The sequence below is a fragment of the Rhinoderma darwinii genome, chromosome 12, assembly GCF_050947455.1.
Source record: "Rhinoderma darwinii isolate aRhiDar2 chromosome 12, aRhiDar2.hap1, whole genome shotgun sequence".
Classification (NCBI taxonomy): Eukaryota; Metazoa; Chordata; class Amphibia; order Anura; family Rhinodermatidae; genus Rhinoderma; species Rhinoderma darwinii.
Window position 1 is genome coordinate 70594427 of NC_134698.1, and position 13984 is coordinate 70608410.

At 39.6% G+C, this 13984-nt stretch overlaps 1 protein-coding gene across 3 annotated transcripts in view; it reads right to left on the reverse strand.

Moving 5' to 3' along the window:
• Positions 1–1311: 1311 nt before the first annotated feature.
• The window catches only part of KIF26A (kinesin family member 26A), a 122131-nt gene continuing 109458 nt past the window's right edge, over positions 1312–13984 (reverse strand). For all 3 annotated transcript variants that reach the window (XM_075843862.1, XM_075843860.1, XM_075843861.1), the window contains exons 10-16: positions 13418–13580; positions 11601–11763; positions 7491–10719; positions 7114–7304; positions 5304–5324; positions 4374–4524; positions 1312–2858 (exon numbers count right to left, since the gene is read on the reverse strand). In XM_075843862.1, the coding sequence (XP_075699977.1) occupies positions 2680–2858; positions 4374–4524; positions 5304–5324; positions 7114–7304; positions 7491–10719; positions 11601–11763; positions 13418–13580 (4097 nt within the window). In that variant the 3' untranslated portion in view covers positions 1312–2679. The remainder of the gene's footprint in view (positions 2859–4373; positions 4525–5303; positions 5325–7113; positions 7305–7490; positions 10720–11600; positions 11764–13417; positions 13581–13984) is intronic.

The window sequence follows — 13984 nt, forward strand, 5'->3', positions numbered from 1 at the left end:
GCCCGATTGTGTCCACTGGGTATTTCACAGGTTACACATATTAAATATGCTTAGACAATACATGGCCTACTAACCAGTATTGTCGTATTGGGTTACTTCCATACAGGGCATCATTGACATGGAGTCTTACAGTCTTTCCATGATTCTGGTTTTAGGTCTCAGTCCAAAAACATTGTGGTGTATTAAGGAACTTCCCATTTTGTGTGCTTTTATGTGATACTGTAGGGACTCTAGACACAGTTTTCCTGTAGTAGGGACTGTTATGTATGACTACATCAGGGATTTATACAAAAAGTATAACCCATTTTCAAATACTCTATTAGGGCATTCTGAGTTAATAGAAGGGTGCCCCCCTTTATATTCTCCATCAATTAGACCGGACGGGTGTACAGCTACTCTCTCTCTCTCTCTCTCTGGAGGACCCAGTATGTCTGTGCGTTACACAGACAGCCCTTTGTTTTCTATGGGTACCATGTAATGTTTAATTCGCCCTGTGGTGGTGCTGCAGGGAAACTAAACACTTTTTGCCAGGTTCTGCTGATCCCAGTAGGGGGACAAACTAACACAAATGCATTGTTCAAAGTGGGCAATCCCCTGAAGTATTGACTATGCTAAGTATTCTAAAAACAGTTCATCTAGTTATCCTTATGAATTACAATATATGTAAATCTTTACATTTGACCCCTTCCCATTCATTGTCTTGAATCCCCACTACTTGGAGTACTGTATGCCACATCAGTATTATGTTCCACATTGCCATGGCACCATCTCTATAATTCTCATCCTGCTAGCGTGAGTTGCTGCATTTAGAACGTTGATAACGGGTACGAAGCAGACAAGAAGTGGGCATCTCTTGAATAACGGGCATGAAGAACATAATACAAGCAGAGAGATTTCAACACCATCAGGAGCGTTTTTGGGGTATTCATAAAATTACTATTTAACTGACTGGTATCTATTGTGTTATCTCGATGCCAGATAACCAACATTTTACTATATATCCCCAAGTCCTTCAAAATATTTTGGTTCCTTTTTCCAGCACGATATTTGGATCTACCAATGGTTCGGCAAACATCCCCAAACAATTTCAGTCCCAGATCACCCAGCCTGGTCTCAAATTTTCAGGGTCCTAACAAGGAAATAAAATGGTGCTGTTTTCTCAATTTCTATTGAACAGGAATATCCGGTAGCCAGCCCTCAAATTAATCCAAGAGTAACAGAATTGTAATGTAATTATGTCCAGTAAAGAGATCAAATATATTAATAAATGCATCTTTTATTCACAGATAAAAGTTTAAGTAAGGTATTATACATTTATACAAAGGTTTTGAAAACCCCATATAAAAAAAACAAGATGATCAGAAAATATGACTCCATATGAAATGTAACATTACTTACACACATAAAACTTTGCAAAGTGTTTGGCAATCATACAATAGGTGCTTGAGACATCCATTACAAAACAGAAAAATGCACACATTACATGCAGCATGTATAGGTATAACCTGAGCTTTTGCCTTCCATAGAAAAACTGTAAAAAAAGGACTTTAAAAAAATGCATAAAAAGTGTAAATAGGTAAAAATGCCACGCTTCATCGTACTATGGCCAGTATAGTACTGTCCGAGCAATCACCACATGTACAATGAATGTCTTAGGTTTGTAAACTATACAAGACGTGGGCATAGAGAATTGTAAAAAACTGAAAGTTAAGGATAATCAAAACATTTTTGAATACAGCTTGTTAAATTGCTCAGAAAAATATTATTTCATTTTGAAAAAGGAAAAGTTTTGTTATGCTGCGTATTTTTTTAATTTTTTTGTGAAATCAGAAGGCAAATTCAGGTCCAGAAACATACCGTATTCTCTTTATTGCTCCTGCTACAAAACTTATTTTCATTTCTGTAATGATCCTTTTTGTATTTTTTTACAAGTAATTACACTGTACAGTATAAATGTTGATACATTTAATGGTCTGCTTAGGTTTGCTGGCTTTGAAAATTTAGCACCAAAAAAATGTAAAAAAATTTATAAGAAAACAAGGCACTTTAATTATGGTTTTGTTTAACGCATGATGTGATGTTTTTGTTTTTTTTCATTACCACATTCTTCCCTATCTCTTCTTAATCCCAATGCTCGAGAATCATTTTGCATTGTGTTGGCTCTTTTGGGTGTGTAATTGTCTTTAACACCATCTTGAGGCCTCATTCAGACGGGCATATTGTACCCACGTTGAACTTTGGACCCTTCACAGCCGAACTTGCAGCACCATAAATTTATAGAGTGCCATGAGTTCAGTAGAACTGTGGGGGTTGGTGTGCTAAATTTGGAATACAGATAGTTAAACAAAGGTACAATTTGCCCATCTGAATGAGGCCTGAATGTAAAAGGTCAACAGCAAGGGTATTTCTCCAAGTCACTCAGAACTCCAGCAAGTTCCAGCAGGTTGTAGCAGGTCATTGCAGATCCAAATAACCCAGAGAACCATGATTCGCCTACGTATGGTCTAGAGGCACCATATTCATTACAATTCATCATCGGTATCAATCCACTAACATTCTTTCCATTTTTCACATTCTGATGTACATTTTTATTTCATTGCACAATGCAGGGTCATTTCTAAATCGACTCCTTTATGTCCATTATTTTGTTCAATTCAGCTTGAGCTTTCTTCAGGTTCCTCACACTTCCACTTCTCTTCCACCATCTTGCTGATCCGCGATCATTCCGATGTCAAAACAGGTCACCATCATGACGTGAGATTTGCATATGTTAACACAGAGCTCCAGATCCTCTGTGACTTGTTCCAGTGCCTCTAGATACTCCTGAGACTCCCTGTCGAGATCTGGGTCCACTTCAACTGTTGGTCAAAAATGTGGAAAACTGATGAGATCGTCATGATGAAAGGCTACCCTTATAATAACATACAAAGAGACCAAAAGCAATATTGACAACAAAAACATTAGAGATTAGTTAAAAAGTTATTGATTTGTTTCAAAAAAAGTTTTCCTGAACATAAACTGAACGATAATGGGAAGATAAATCCTTGTACTCTCTCTACTGAGATAACCATCTAACTCTACCATAATACATTTGGTTAATGGGGGTTATATTAGAAAGCCAAGGTCAGCTTATACGAAGGGCAATTGCTTCCTCCCGCTAGGGGCCTCCACCTCCACCAGACAATCAACACAGACGAGTTGAACTTCTTTCTTTTTGTATGGCATTCAATAGCCCCTTTTGCCTCCACTGCTAATTAGTAGAAACCCAATGGAGTCTTTCTTGCCATAATATGAGGGGAATGGGCAGCTGTCAGACAGCTATATCTCCACTTAACTCCGGGGGAAAAAGCATCAGACATGTTAAAATACAACAACATGCATGATTTTTGTTTACCCCAAAAGCAATCAGTCAGGCATTCCCCATACATATTTAGATTGCAAGTGGATCTTGTCAGCATCGACGCAATCTGCAGACGATAATCTAATGTGTATGGCTGGCCAAACTGATCATCACATTATATGACACAATTACTAAGAAGGGAACAACATTAGGGACCTCCATCAACCTTGATAGGGCCCTGTAGACAGCAATGATATCTTAGGAATGAAGGCCAAGAATACCCCTACTTCTTAAATGGAAAGAAAATGACCTATTGTTTTAATACAATTGTTATGTTAAACATTTTTAAAGATTTTTTTTGCAATATTTATCTATCTATTTTTCATTACCTATATTAAAAAGTAATCCTAAAATCTTGCCGTTTTCACACTGGCCATGGAGCCTCACAATACACTGACACTTCCTGTTCTGTAGAGATCACATCTCAGCAGTCATCTCATTATCATCACAGGCAGAAAGGTAACTCCTCTATATATGTAGATAAAACAGAATCCACCATTGACAATAGGTGATGGACAGCTCCCCTCCTCCCCCTCCCTGCACATTGACCTCTGCACAGGTCACAGAGCATGCATAGAAAACCCTCCAATAGAAGTCAATGGGTCAGCTCCAGACTATTGTTTCCTGTGGTCCAAACAGCTGCTCAGGCAAGATAGCTGCCCACATGATCATGTACAAAAAGAGAATAAAAAAATTCTACAATCAAAAAATAAAAACAGTTTAGAAAAAAAGATGGTTTCGCTATTTGATTTTAATTATTAATATAGGTGATACATTCCCTTTTAGCTTAATTCATACATTTCCTTTAAGCTTTCTCATACATTTCCTATTCATATATGTAGCCAATTAGAAATATATATATTCCGAATTAACTGTGAAAAATGTTATCCATTGCCCTTAAAGCTTAAAAAATACAACATTTCACCACATTTCACTATCACCACATGTGGACACATTGACCGCTAATACTTACATTCTCCTCTCCACTTGTTGGGATCCATCATTAATCGAGCCTTTGTCTCCTCCAGCTCATCTTTCAGCGTCTCGTATTTTGTCTTTACATCTTTGATTCTCTGTTGACGTCTTTCCGCAACCTTCAGTTTGGTGTTGAAGTACATCAAACCCTTCAGAAAATAGATAAAGAATGTTATCAGTACTGAGATTTCAGATAACGTAGTGATCATGGGGCAGATATTTTATTTTACTTTCTGGTTGACCTTAGCAATGTGTTACGTGTTGCATATTTTAAAGACTCTACTAATGAATAGTATATATCAAATACAAGAACCTCCGAAATATATTAAATCACTGCTTATTAATTAACAAAAATTCTTGTGGTGGAAATTGTTGAATTATAAAGTTTCCAGCATCTGTATGCTATTGTAATTACATAATGCATTATTTTCCTTTGTTTCATATCTCATGAATTTTATCCTAATTAACTAATTAACTGCAAGACAAATAAAAACTTACAGGAACGAGGTAATTAGGCACAAACTATATTATATTGAAATTCAATTTGGAAAAATTAGTACTAATGAGTAGGAAATAGGAAAAAAAATTCTACCATCTAAATAAATTTACTTTTGGGGAGATGTCTGAGTAATAGCAAATTAAGTAAGAAAATATAGGTATGGAAAGCGATTAGGACTAATTCTACAAATAGTCTGAAGATAATCAAAGTTTGAGAATCAAAAATAGATAGATAGATAGATAGATAGATAGATAGATAGATAGATAGATAGATAGATAGATAGATAGTGAGGTAGATAGATAGTGAGATAGATAGATAGATAGTGAGATAGATAGATAGATAGTGAGATAGATAGATAGATAGTGAGATAGATAGATAGATAGTGAGATAGATAGATAGATAGATAGATAGATAATTTTTAATCCTTACCTTTTCCATATCCTGGAAAAGCTAAAAAAAAAAAAAAAATTGTCAAACATTATTCCTATGAATTTTAAGTCAAAATTAAAACAAAGAAAATCATTGGACTATTAATTAGTTACACCTAAGTCAAAGTAATGATCTCTAAATTAATGGAAATACTTAAAAGGGGTTGTCCACGCACAGACAACTGATGACCTATCCACAGGTTATAACTATATGATCGGTGGGGGTTCAACACCCAAACCCCGCACCGATCAGCTGCTCCAGCGCTTTGGGGCGCCAGATGTTATGCAGGGAACGCAGTATTTGGAGCCGGAAGCAGATGGCAGTACTGCAGTTTGGTTGCTATTCCATGATCAGAGCTATCTGCTTCCGGCATGGATATCCGGTGCTCGGAGGCAGCCGGAGCGACTGATTCGAGTGGGGTTTAGGTTTCGGACCCCCACCGATCATATACTGATGACCTATCGTGTGGACAGGTCATGAGTTGTCAGTGCGTGGACAACCCCTTTAAAGTGGTTGTACGCTTTGTACAATCTCTATTTGTTAGAAGATTCCACTACAAATATGGTGTTTACAAGTTGTCCCACTGTTGAAACCAATATTCATTGGTTATAATCTGTAGGAGAATTGTTTAATTCCCCTGTAGCTCCACCACAGGGGAAATGGGGCATTATACCGAGCATATTGAAATAAATAAGCTATCCATGTAAAGAATGGGAGTGCCGGATCCTCCAGAAGGAGACGCTCTTTGCAGAAGCTCTCTGCTCCGGGCAATTGATAGGGGTTTGCAATGAGGGGACTTCCCCTCAATTAATTTAGAACGCTCTAATAGGGTATTTGTATTAAAGGGGTTATCTAGTTTAAAAAACTCATTCTCAAACGTCTTGGAATTGGAATCCAAGAAGCTGGCTGGGCGTGGGCCTCTAAATCTTCTGATATTAACACATCTATGTAAATACTGTACCACTTAAAATAGCATAACTAGCACACTTAGACAAACCACAAACTTAGCAGCCACTTTCACTATGGGATCACATTTACATGCAATAAATACTAGCTTCCATTTTTTTTCTCTGTTATCTACATAACTTTAAAATAGTTGACATATTCGCAGAATTTAAAAAGTAATTGAGTAGGTTTAAAGGGGTACAATTATTTAAAGTGTAGCTAAACGTTTGACAAACTGACATGTCATAGTGACGTCAGAAGTTTGGATTGGTGGGGGTCCGAGCAGTGAGACCCCCACCAAACGCTAGAACGAAGCAGCTGAAGCGCTCGTGTGAGCGCTTAGCCGCTTCGTGTCTGTTCGACTTTTTCCGGAAAGCCAATGTATCGGAGTACGAGCTCATAGACTTTCTATTGAGTCCATACACCGATACATTGATTTCCAGAAAAAGCCGAACAGACACGAAGCGGCTGAGCGCTCACACGAACGCTTCGTTCTAGCGATTGGTGGCGGTCTCAGTGCTCGGACCACCACCAATCCAAACTTCTGACATGTCACTATGACATGTCAGAAGTTTGTGAAAAGTTTAGATACCCTTTAATCTAAATTTATTTTAATTTATCAATATTGTGATGTGATTAAAGTGTTATCTTATGAAATGTAATGCATGGATGTGCCACCCCAAGTCCTCCATAACAAGAGACACTCTTTGTAGCTGCTCTCCATACTGGATGATGAGGGTTATGAATGATAGACACACCCCCCCCCCCCCCCCTCTAACAATTCAGAGCTGCTGAATAGGAAATTTCTTCAGTCTCCACATTTCTTATATATAATTATGACAATTACAATATAATTTATCCTGACCTCTGGCTCTTCACGTTTGTGCCTCTGCAACCGTTCCACATCATCAATCTCATAAACCTTGATTTCAAATGGTTCTTTTAACGTGCCAGGCAAAGGTGGAAGGTCGACCCATTGGCCAGTGACATTGTTCTTTCTGCCAACTGTTGCAGTCTCCGGGAGAGGCGTGGGTATAAGCCTCCTGCGCTGAAGACCTATAAGGAAAATTTAACTTTTTAAGGCCGGACTAATCAATAGCAATAAACTTAATCAATCAAAGCAAATTGGATGGCAATAGAGCATTTAGGATAAACACAAAACGATAGAATACTTAAAAAAATTATAGTACCTCATACAGAAGAAGTATGAAGGTATGTATATAAATTCAAAATTCACATTACCTCTTTTCTTTGGAGACTTTAAACTCCTCAGACGTCCAGATGATGACATTCCACTTTCACTCATTGAGTCATGGGCCGAGGATGCACTTCCGGTGGCTTCACTATCCCGAATCATGCTCTCGTAACCACTGCTACCACTGTGATAGAAGAGGGCTGTCCTTCCCATTGCAGGGGGCAGCTCTCCACTTAAAACACTGCTGTTATCACTGCCATGCCCACTGCTGTATCTCTGAGGACGTCTTGGGGCTGTTATTTTACTATAAGGTGAAGGTAGAACAGGAGCCTGAGATTTTTCATCACTAAGATTAATACCACTGTCATTTCCACTATCGGAGTCGGTTGACCCCCGGAACTGGCCAATTTTGCCAGTACCACCAGAAGCCAACTCATTGACACGGTTGTTGGCAGCCCTTAATGCTTGCTTGGTCCCCATAATTGTTCCTCTCGCAGGTTTGCCATTAACACTCTGCACTGATCTCGAACCTGCTTTTCCACTAGGGGGTATTCCAGAACATTTAACATTTGATTGATTAAGAGACTTCACAGAAGAACTGAGAGGTTTTGATCCACTAGATGAAAGGCTGCGGTTTTTGCTTAAAGTTGTTGTAGCTTTTTGAGAGAGAGAACTTTTAGCCTGGTTGCTTTTGGTGGAAGAGCTGCAAGAAGGTGGTGAGGTAATTGCATTAGATGCTGGTGGATTGCCAAGTCTAGGAACTGTACGGCCCGTCTTATTGATATTACTAACAGTGCTGTTATCTCGATTCACGTTTGTTCTTGAACCAACAGATGTAAGACTATCACATCTCTCCAGAGACACGTGGCTTCCATAGCGCTGGACATACTCAGACTTGTTGGATTTATTCTTTAAGCTGGATCCTGCTTTGGGCAGTGAATGGTCACTTTTAGTAACTCTGCTACTAAGTTGTGTTTCAGAATCTTCTTCTAAATTGAGGGTAGACCTGCTATAATCTGATCCTTCTAGCCTTCCGAGACTATTGGAATGAAGAGGATTATTTTTATGATCTAAGCTTGACTTTCTTACAGGAGGTGCAGGAGGTCCACTCCCACCAGGTCTTGGCAACATACTTGCCTTCTGCGGTATGGTCTTCTTAGCTCCTGATAACTTTAAACTACCATCAGAAAACACAGCATCTGATGTTCCTTTGATCCCATACTCCGTTTGGGAACTGTAGTTTGTTACTACACCTAATGTTGTGGCACCTCTCCTTAGTTGTGGCACTTTTGTGAGTGGCTCATTCTTTTTCGTAGGAGGTTTAGGATCAACTTCACAGCCATCTACCACCCGTTGTGAACATCCCAATGTTGTTTGGGATTTTACAGCCTTAGGCATACTGGTTTGTGCAACTTTTGAGCTCTGTTTAAACTGATTGTCTGTAACCAAAGTGGATGATTTTACAGAAAGTGTCTGATTTTCGGTCCTTCCTTCTACGGAATTTTCCTGTCGCACTGCCCATGGGTCTTCAAACATGCTTCCTTTGCAGGTCAATGCATTAGCATGTGTTGTGCTTGAGGTAGACTTATTTTTCCGAGGAAGACTAGAATGGATCGTTTCTACTGAAATTGTGCCCCAGGTGCCACAAGCTCTAGGTTGACTAGTTGCTTGATGAGCAGTTGGCAAAGCTTTGGTTAGCTCAGAGGTCTTAAGGCTCTTCTCATTGCTAGTATACATGAGACCGGAACTGATACTGTCATTGTCCATTTCAGAAAAACAAAAACCACTATCGTTAAGAGAATTTTTCAGATTCTTGCCAACATGAACATTTGTGTTGTCTAAATCCAAATCCAAACAATCCACAATGTCATCGCCTTTATGAGATGAGTGTGGAATTAAAGTGTCATACGTCTCGGCTCCATCACTTTTAATTGTACAGATACTCACTTCACTCAGCCACGAGCTAACAGAAGAGCCCCTGCTTCTGATTGTGCATTGATCCTCGGATAAGGGAACCACAATATCAATATTGACACCAGCAGTGGTTATCTGTGAGGTGTAGGCATCAAACTCATCATTAATACTGCTTATAATACTAACTGGTCGAGATCCAGAAGCAAGGGCCTGCAGAGAACAGTCGCTGTTAAAACTAATGATGCTGGATGGTCGACCATTATCAAGAATGCCACCTATGGACAGTTCTTCAACAACAGTGAACACAAGTTCATCTTCTCCATTAAGCTCAACAGGCTTCTGCAATGTTACTGTCGTAGTTACAATATCACGATCAAATCCCTTTCCTTTCACTGCTGCGCAAAACCTGCGTACCTCAACAGGGCCGGGCTGTTTAGGAGTGCTGTTCATAACCGGGAATGTGCTGCCTAGTAAATTGTGCTTGTCCTGGTTCCTGATTTTGCTCATTCCGACAGGTGGTGTCCTGACACCACAACATGGTTCTAAGTCCACTTGAGAGTTCGTTTGAGGAGGTGGTGGTGCAGGAATTGGGAGAGATCTTTTTGTAAGGGGGCTTTTTTCTCTGACTGATGGATCCATACATAAGTTTGGTTGTTCCTTGAATTTGCCATCACTTGACAATGGACTTTCTTGCCTTTCTGTGATTGTCAACTGATCTCCATCTGAGACATAGTCCGAACGTGCAGTTTCAGCTTTGGCATGTTGTTGAGGGTGCTCATGTGTAAGTTGAGGTGAAGTTGTTTCCAATCCAGAATTATTAAATGGAAAAGCATATGGAATATTACTACTCTGTCCTTTCCTGGGTGAGTGTGGCAGCTTATCTTGCTGTGGCATAGAAGGTATGTTTTCCAGGTAATTCATGGCTTTTGTAGTAAGAGCGCTTGAGGCAAGTTCTTCATAGAGGAACCTGGAAGGATTTTCACTGCCATCAATGCACTCGAGTCTCTCTTGTAGCTCAGCAAAGGTGTTGCATTTTAAGTGATTATCAGAACTCCGGAGATTAGATAAATTATCTTTGCTCCTTCTCTTGAGAAGTGAAGGAATAATAGGGACAAATTCTGGAGGACCTTCATTATCGGTCAGATCTTGGTCAGACAAAACTGCCCCATTTGGACCAACGTAGATGACGGTGTCACATGACTGCTCACTGCTGGAAGAATAATCCGGATCACTGTGAATTCCGACTGCAGGAAAATCGGGGTCAAGTACAACCGTCCTTGGGTGGAAGGGTCTTATGTGGTGGGGTCTTCTTGCTTTGCCTTCTTCACAAGAGCTTTCTCCTCCTGATGAACTGGATGCATACTAGAAAATATAGAAAAGGGAGGTATGCTTAGAATGTGACAGCTGCAGGTTTTAGCATCATCCACTCCTTCTTACAAGAGGCTCAGAATCGTATCTAAGGTCTAATGACTTGCTCTGGCTAACCATTGCTGAACCCCGTCCAAGCAAGTATCAACAATCACTGAAAATAGCTCATCCATCTCTTATTATAACTCTCTCATGTACTTTGTTGCTACAGTCAATCATGCATTATAAATTGATAAAGTAAAAGCTATATTAAGAAATGTATCAGTGCATTTTAGATCTAATATATATATATATATATATATATATATATATACACATATACACACACACACACACACACACATACATTTATAAAAATGGTGTTCGAGGGTGAACATTGACTTGAACCTGTGCATTTTTGTGATGTGACTAAGGCACTTTGGGGCAAACTTAATATTCAAAAAATTGAGCCCGAATTTTGGCGCACATAAATATATTAGGGAATTGTTAGGTATGTGATTAATTAATCTATTCTTGTAATTGTACTTTGAAGAGTTTCGTACACATTGCTGAGTTACTTAAAGGGGAAAGAATATCAACATGTGATTGGTGGGGGTCCGACCCCGGGGACCCACACCTGATCAGCTGAATGAGGCCCCTTTAATGTTTATTCAGGCACGGCAGCTCATAACACCGCAAACCCTTTAGTCTGCTGATTGGTGGTTGTCCCAGTGTCTCCCTCCGATCACAGGCTAACGGCCTATCCTAAGGATAGTAGAATAGGCCATCAATGTGTTTATCCGGAAAACCTCTTTAATGTTACAAAATCCAGATTTATACAGAAGACGATTTACACTTTAAATTATAGAGAAGTATAATAGAGAGAACAGACTAACCTTGGATTTTTTCTTTTTCATTCGATGAATCCTTGAAGCGAGCTGCACAGTGGCGAGGGATTCTGGGTAATTTGATGGAGTCTCGGAGATGTGGGCAATCATCGTTGTTCTGCAGTTAATATTCCCCAGAGATTCCCTCAGGAGCATAGTTAATTTGCTGTCCCTATTTAACAAGGGAGAAGGCGAATTAAAATTCTGCACTGGGCATTTGGAGACATTTCTTTTGTTATTTTAGTATTGTAAGGGCATGCCAACAAGCAAGTAAAAGGATTACATTAAAAATACCAGCTGTTTGCCATGCTATAAATGACAGCGAGTTGTAATTTAACCTGTCCGATCTGCAATAAACTTCAAGCTAACCCGTGATGGCAACTCAGGGATTAATTATTTCCATTTTCAACACCAGTATTTTCAAACAATTCAAGGAATGAAGGAGTTAGTCACTGCTAATCATAATATAGATGGAGAGTGACTCTGTGCATTCGAGGAACCAGCGTACTGATATAGCAAATTGGTTCAAAATAAGAGAAGACTATAATGTTTGATTTAATGTCTCTTTTACTCTAAGCTTGAGCTAAATATCCAAATGCATCTTGTTGGATTTCTTAAGTAAGCTGGGGAGGGGCAAGCGGGATATGTGCTCCTGGGGGCTGTGTCAGGAGGCGCCAACAAGCCAGGGTATTTAGATAAAGCACTAGGGCAACAAACAATCTTTGTCCTGGGTGAAGAAAAAGCTAGCTACAACTCTGCTTAAGTTCTAATGGCACTAAAGTACCTATATACATTTTAAAGGGACACTCTAGGCAAAACATATTCACTGTGTTGTGTCTAGTGCAGAAGGCGGAGCATGACACAGGGATTCAAAGAATACTGTAGAAGAGAGAATCCCTGTGTCATACTCCTACTACTCATGCCTTTAGTTAAGTTGTCTCTATAAAACAACTACTTTCCATATGTCCTATTAGGGTATATGGACATCATAGAGGGGGGTTCTCTCACTCAGAACCCCCTTAAAGGGGTTTTGCAACAATTGAAAATTATCCTCTATTCACAGGATAAATAATAAATGTATGTTTGCTGGGGGCCCCACCACAGGGTCCCGACTACCGTTCCTCTTTACTGCATGATCGTAGTGATGAGAATTTTTAATAGAGCAGCGTTCGGCTGTTTTTGTCATTCTCATAGATTTTGAATAGAGCGGCAGCGCACATCCGCCACCGCCTCTCCATTCAAAACACTTCTCACTGTGATAGTGCAGTGAGGGGGAACGAGGGTGTGACCCCCTTTCTAGAGATTGGTTGGGGTCCCAGTGGTGGCATTCAAGAGAAGGAGTAGAGAGGAAGAAGGAAGAAAATTGAATGCAGGTCTTTCAGAGGGCAAGAAAATTAGGAAAGATGAAGAAAGGGACAAAAAAATCACAAGCTTTTCATATCCTAAACCTCACTGTATTTGGGGATTATGGTGGTGTAGTGGCCCCAATTCATGTTTTGCTATAGGGCCCCATGGGTACTACTTATGCCCTTCTGAGAATGTTAGTTAAGAGATTACTTCTCCTAGGAAATGACCCAGGATGGGTGGTAGAGGTTCGGTCACCATTTGTGACGACACTCCCGGTTTAAAACACAAGTAAATGGCGAGTTGAGAATTCTCAACCTGGTGGGAGATCAACCCATGCTGGAAGGTATCAAACTGTATCATATTTCCCAATAAAATATCATGATCCATTCATACAGGTTGATTGCGTTTCTGTATAATACATTAAATACAGCTATAGGGTGTCCAGAGTCTATAGTAGACATCGGGTACACTGGACTAACCTGTATGGGACATGCTTGGCACCGTTGACAAGGGCTAATATGACGTTACCCAGAGCATTAAGTGATAGACAGAGGCCTCCTCCTCCCCCATCACGACTTTTACTCAACACTTTTTCACAACTTCCAAGGTCAATAAGGTGCAATCGGCTGCGTCCACCCGACACTATTAAAAGAGATGAAACCATATTAATAATGTAAAAAGAGTATTTTTACTAATGTACGTAAAATATATGAACCCATGGTAACTAATGGAGATGTTTGTTCTCACAAAACTATGTCTTTTTGGAGTCCATGCATTTAGAGTGATGATGATGTAAAGATCCTACAGCCATCAATGTTTGCTACTTGATATCTCTGGAGGGAAGTGGAGCACTTGACCTTTCCATACTTTACAACCTTACAAAGTTCAGCTATTATTTAAACCTACAGCCACTTCCTTCCATTTCTGTATTCCCTCAGTACACATAAACCTTACGGAAACTGCATTTTTACTGTTCAAAGTAGGAAGCGACATTGTTCTACATGAACCGGTTAATAATATAAAATTTTTTGTGCACCTGTAAGACA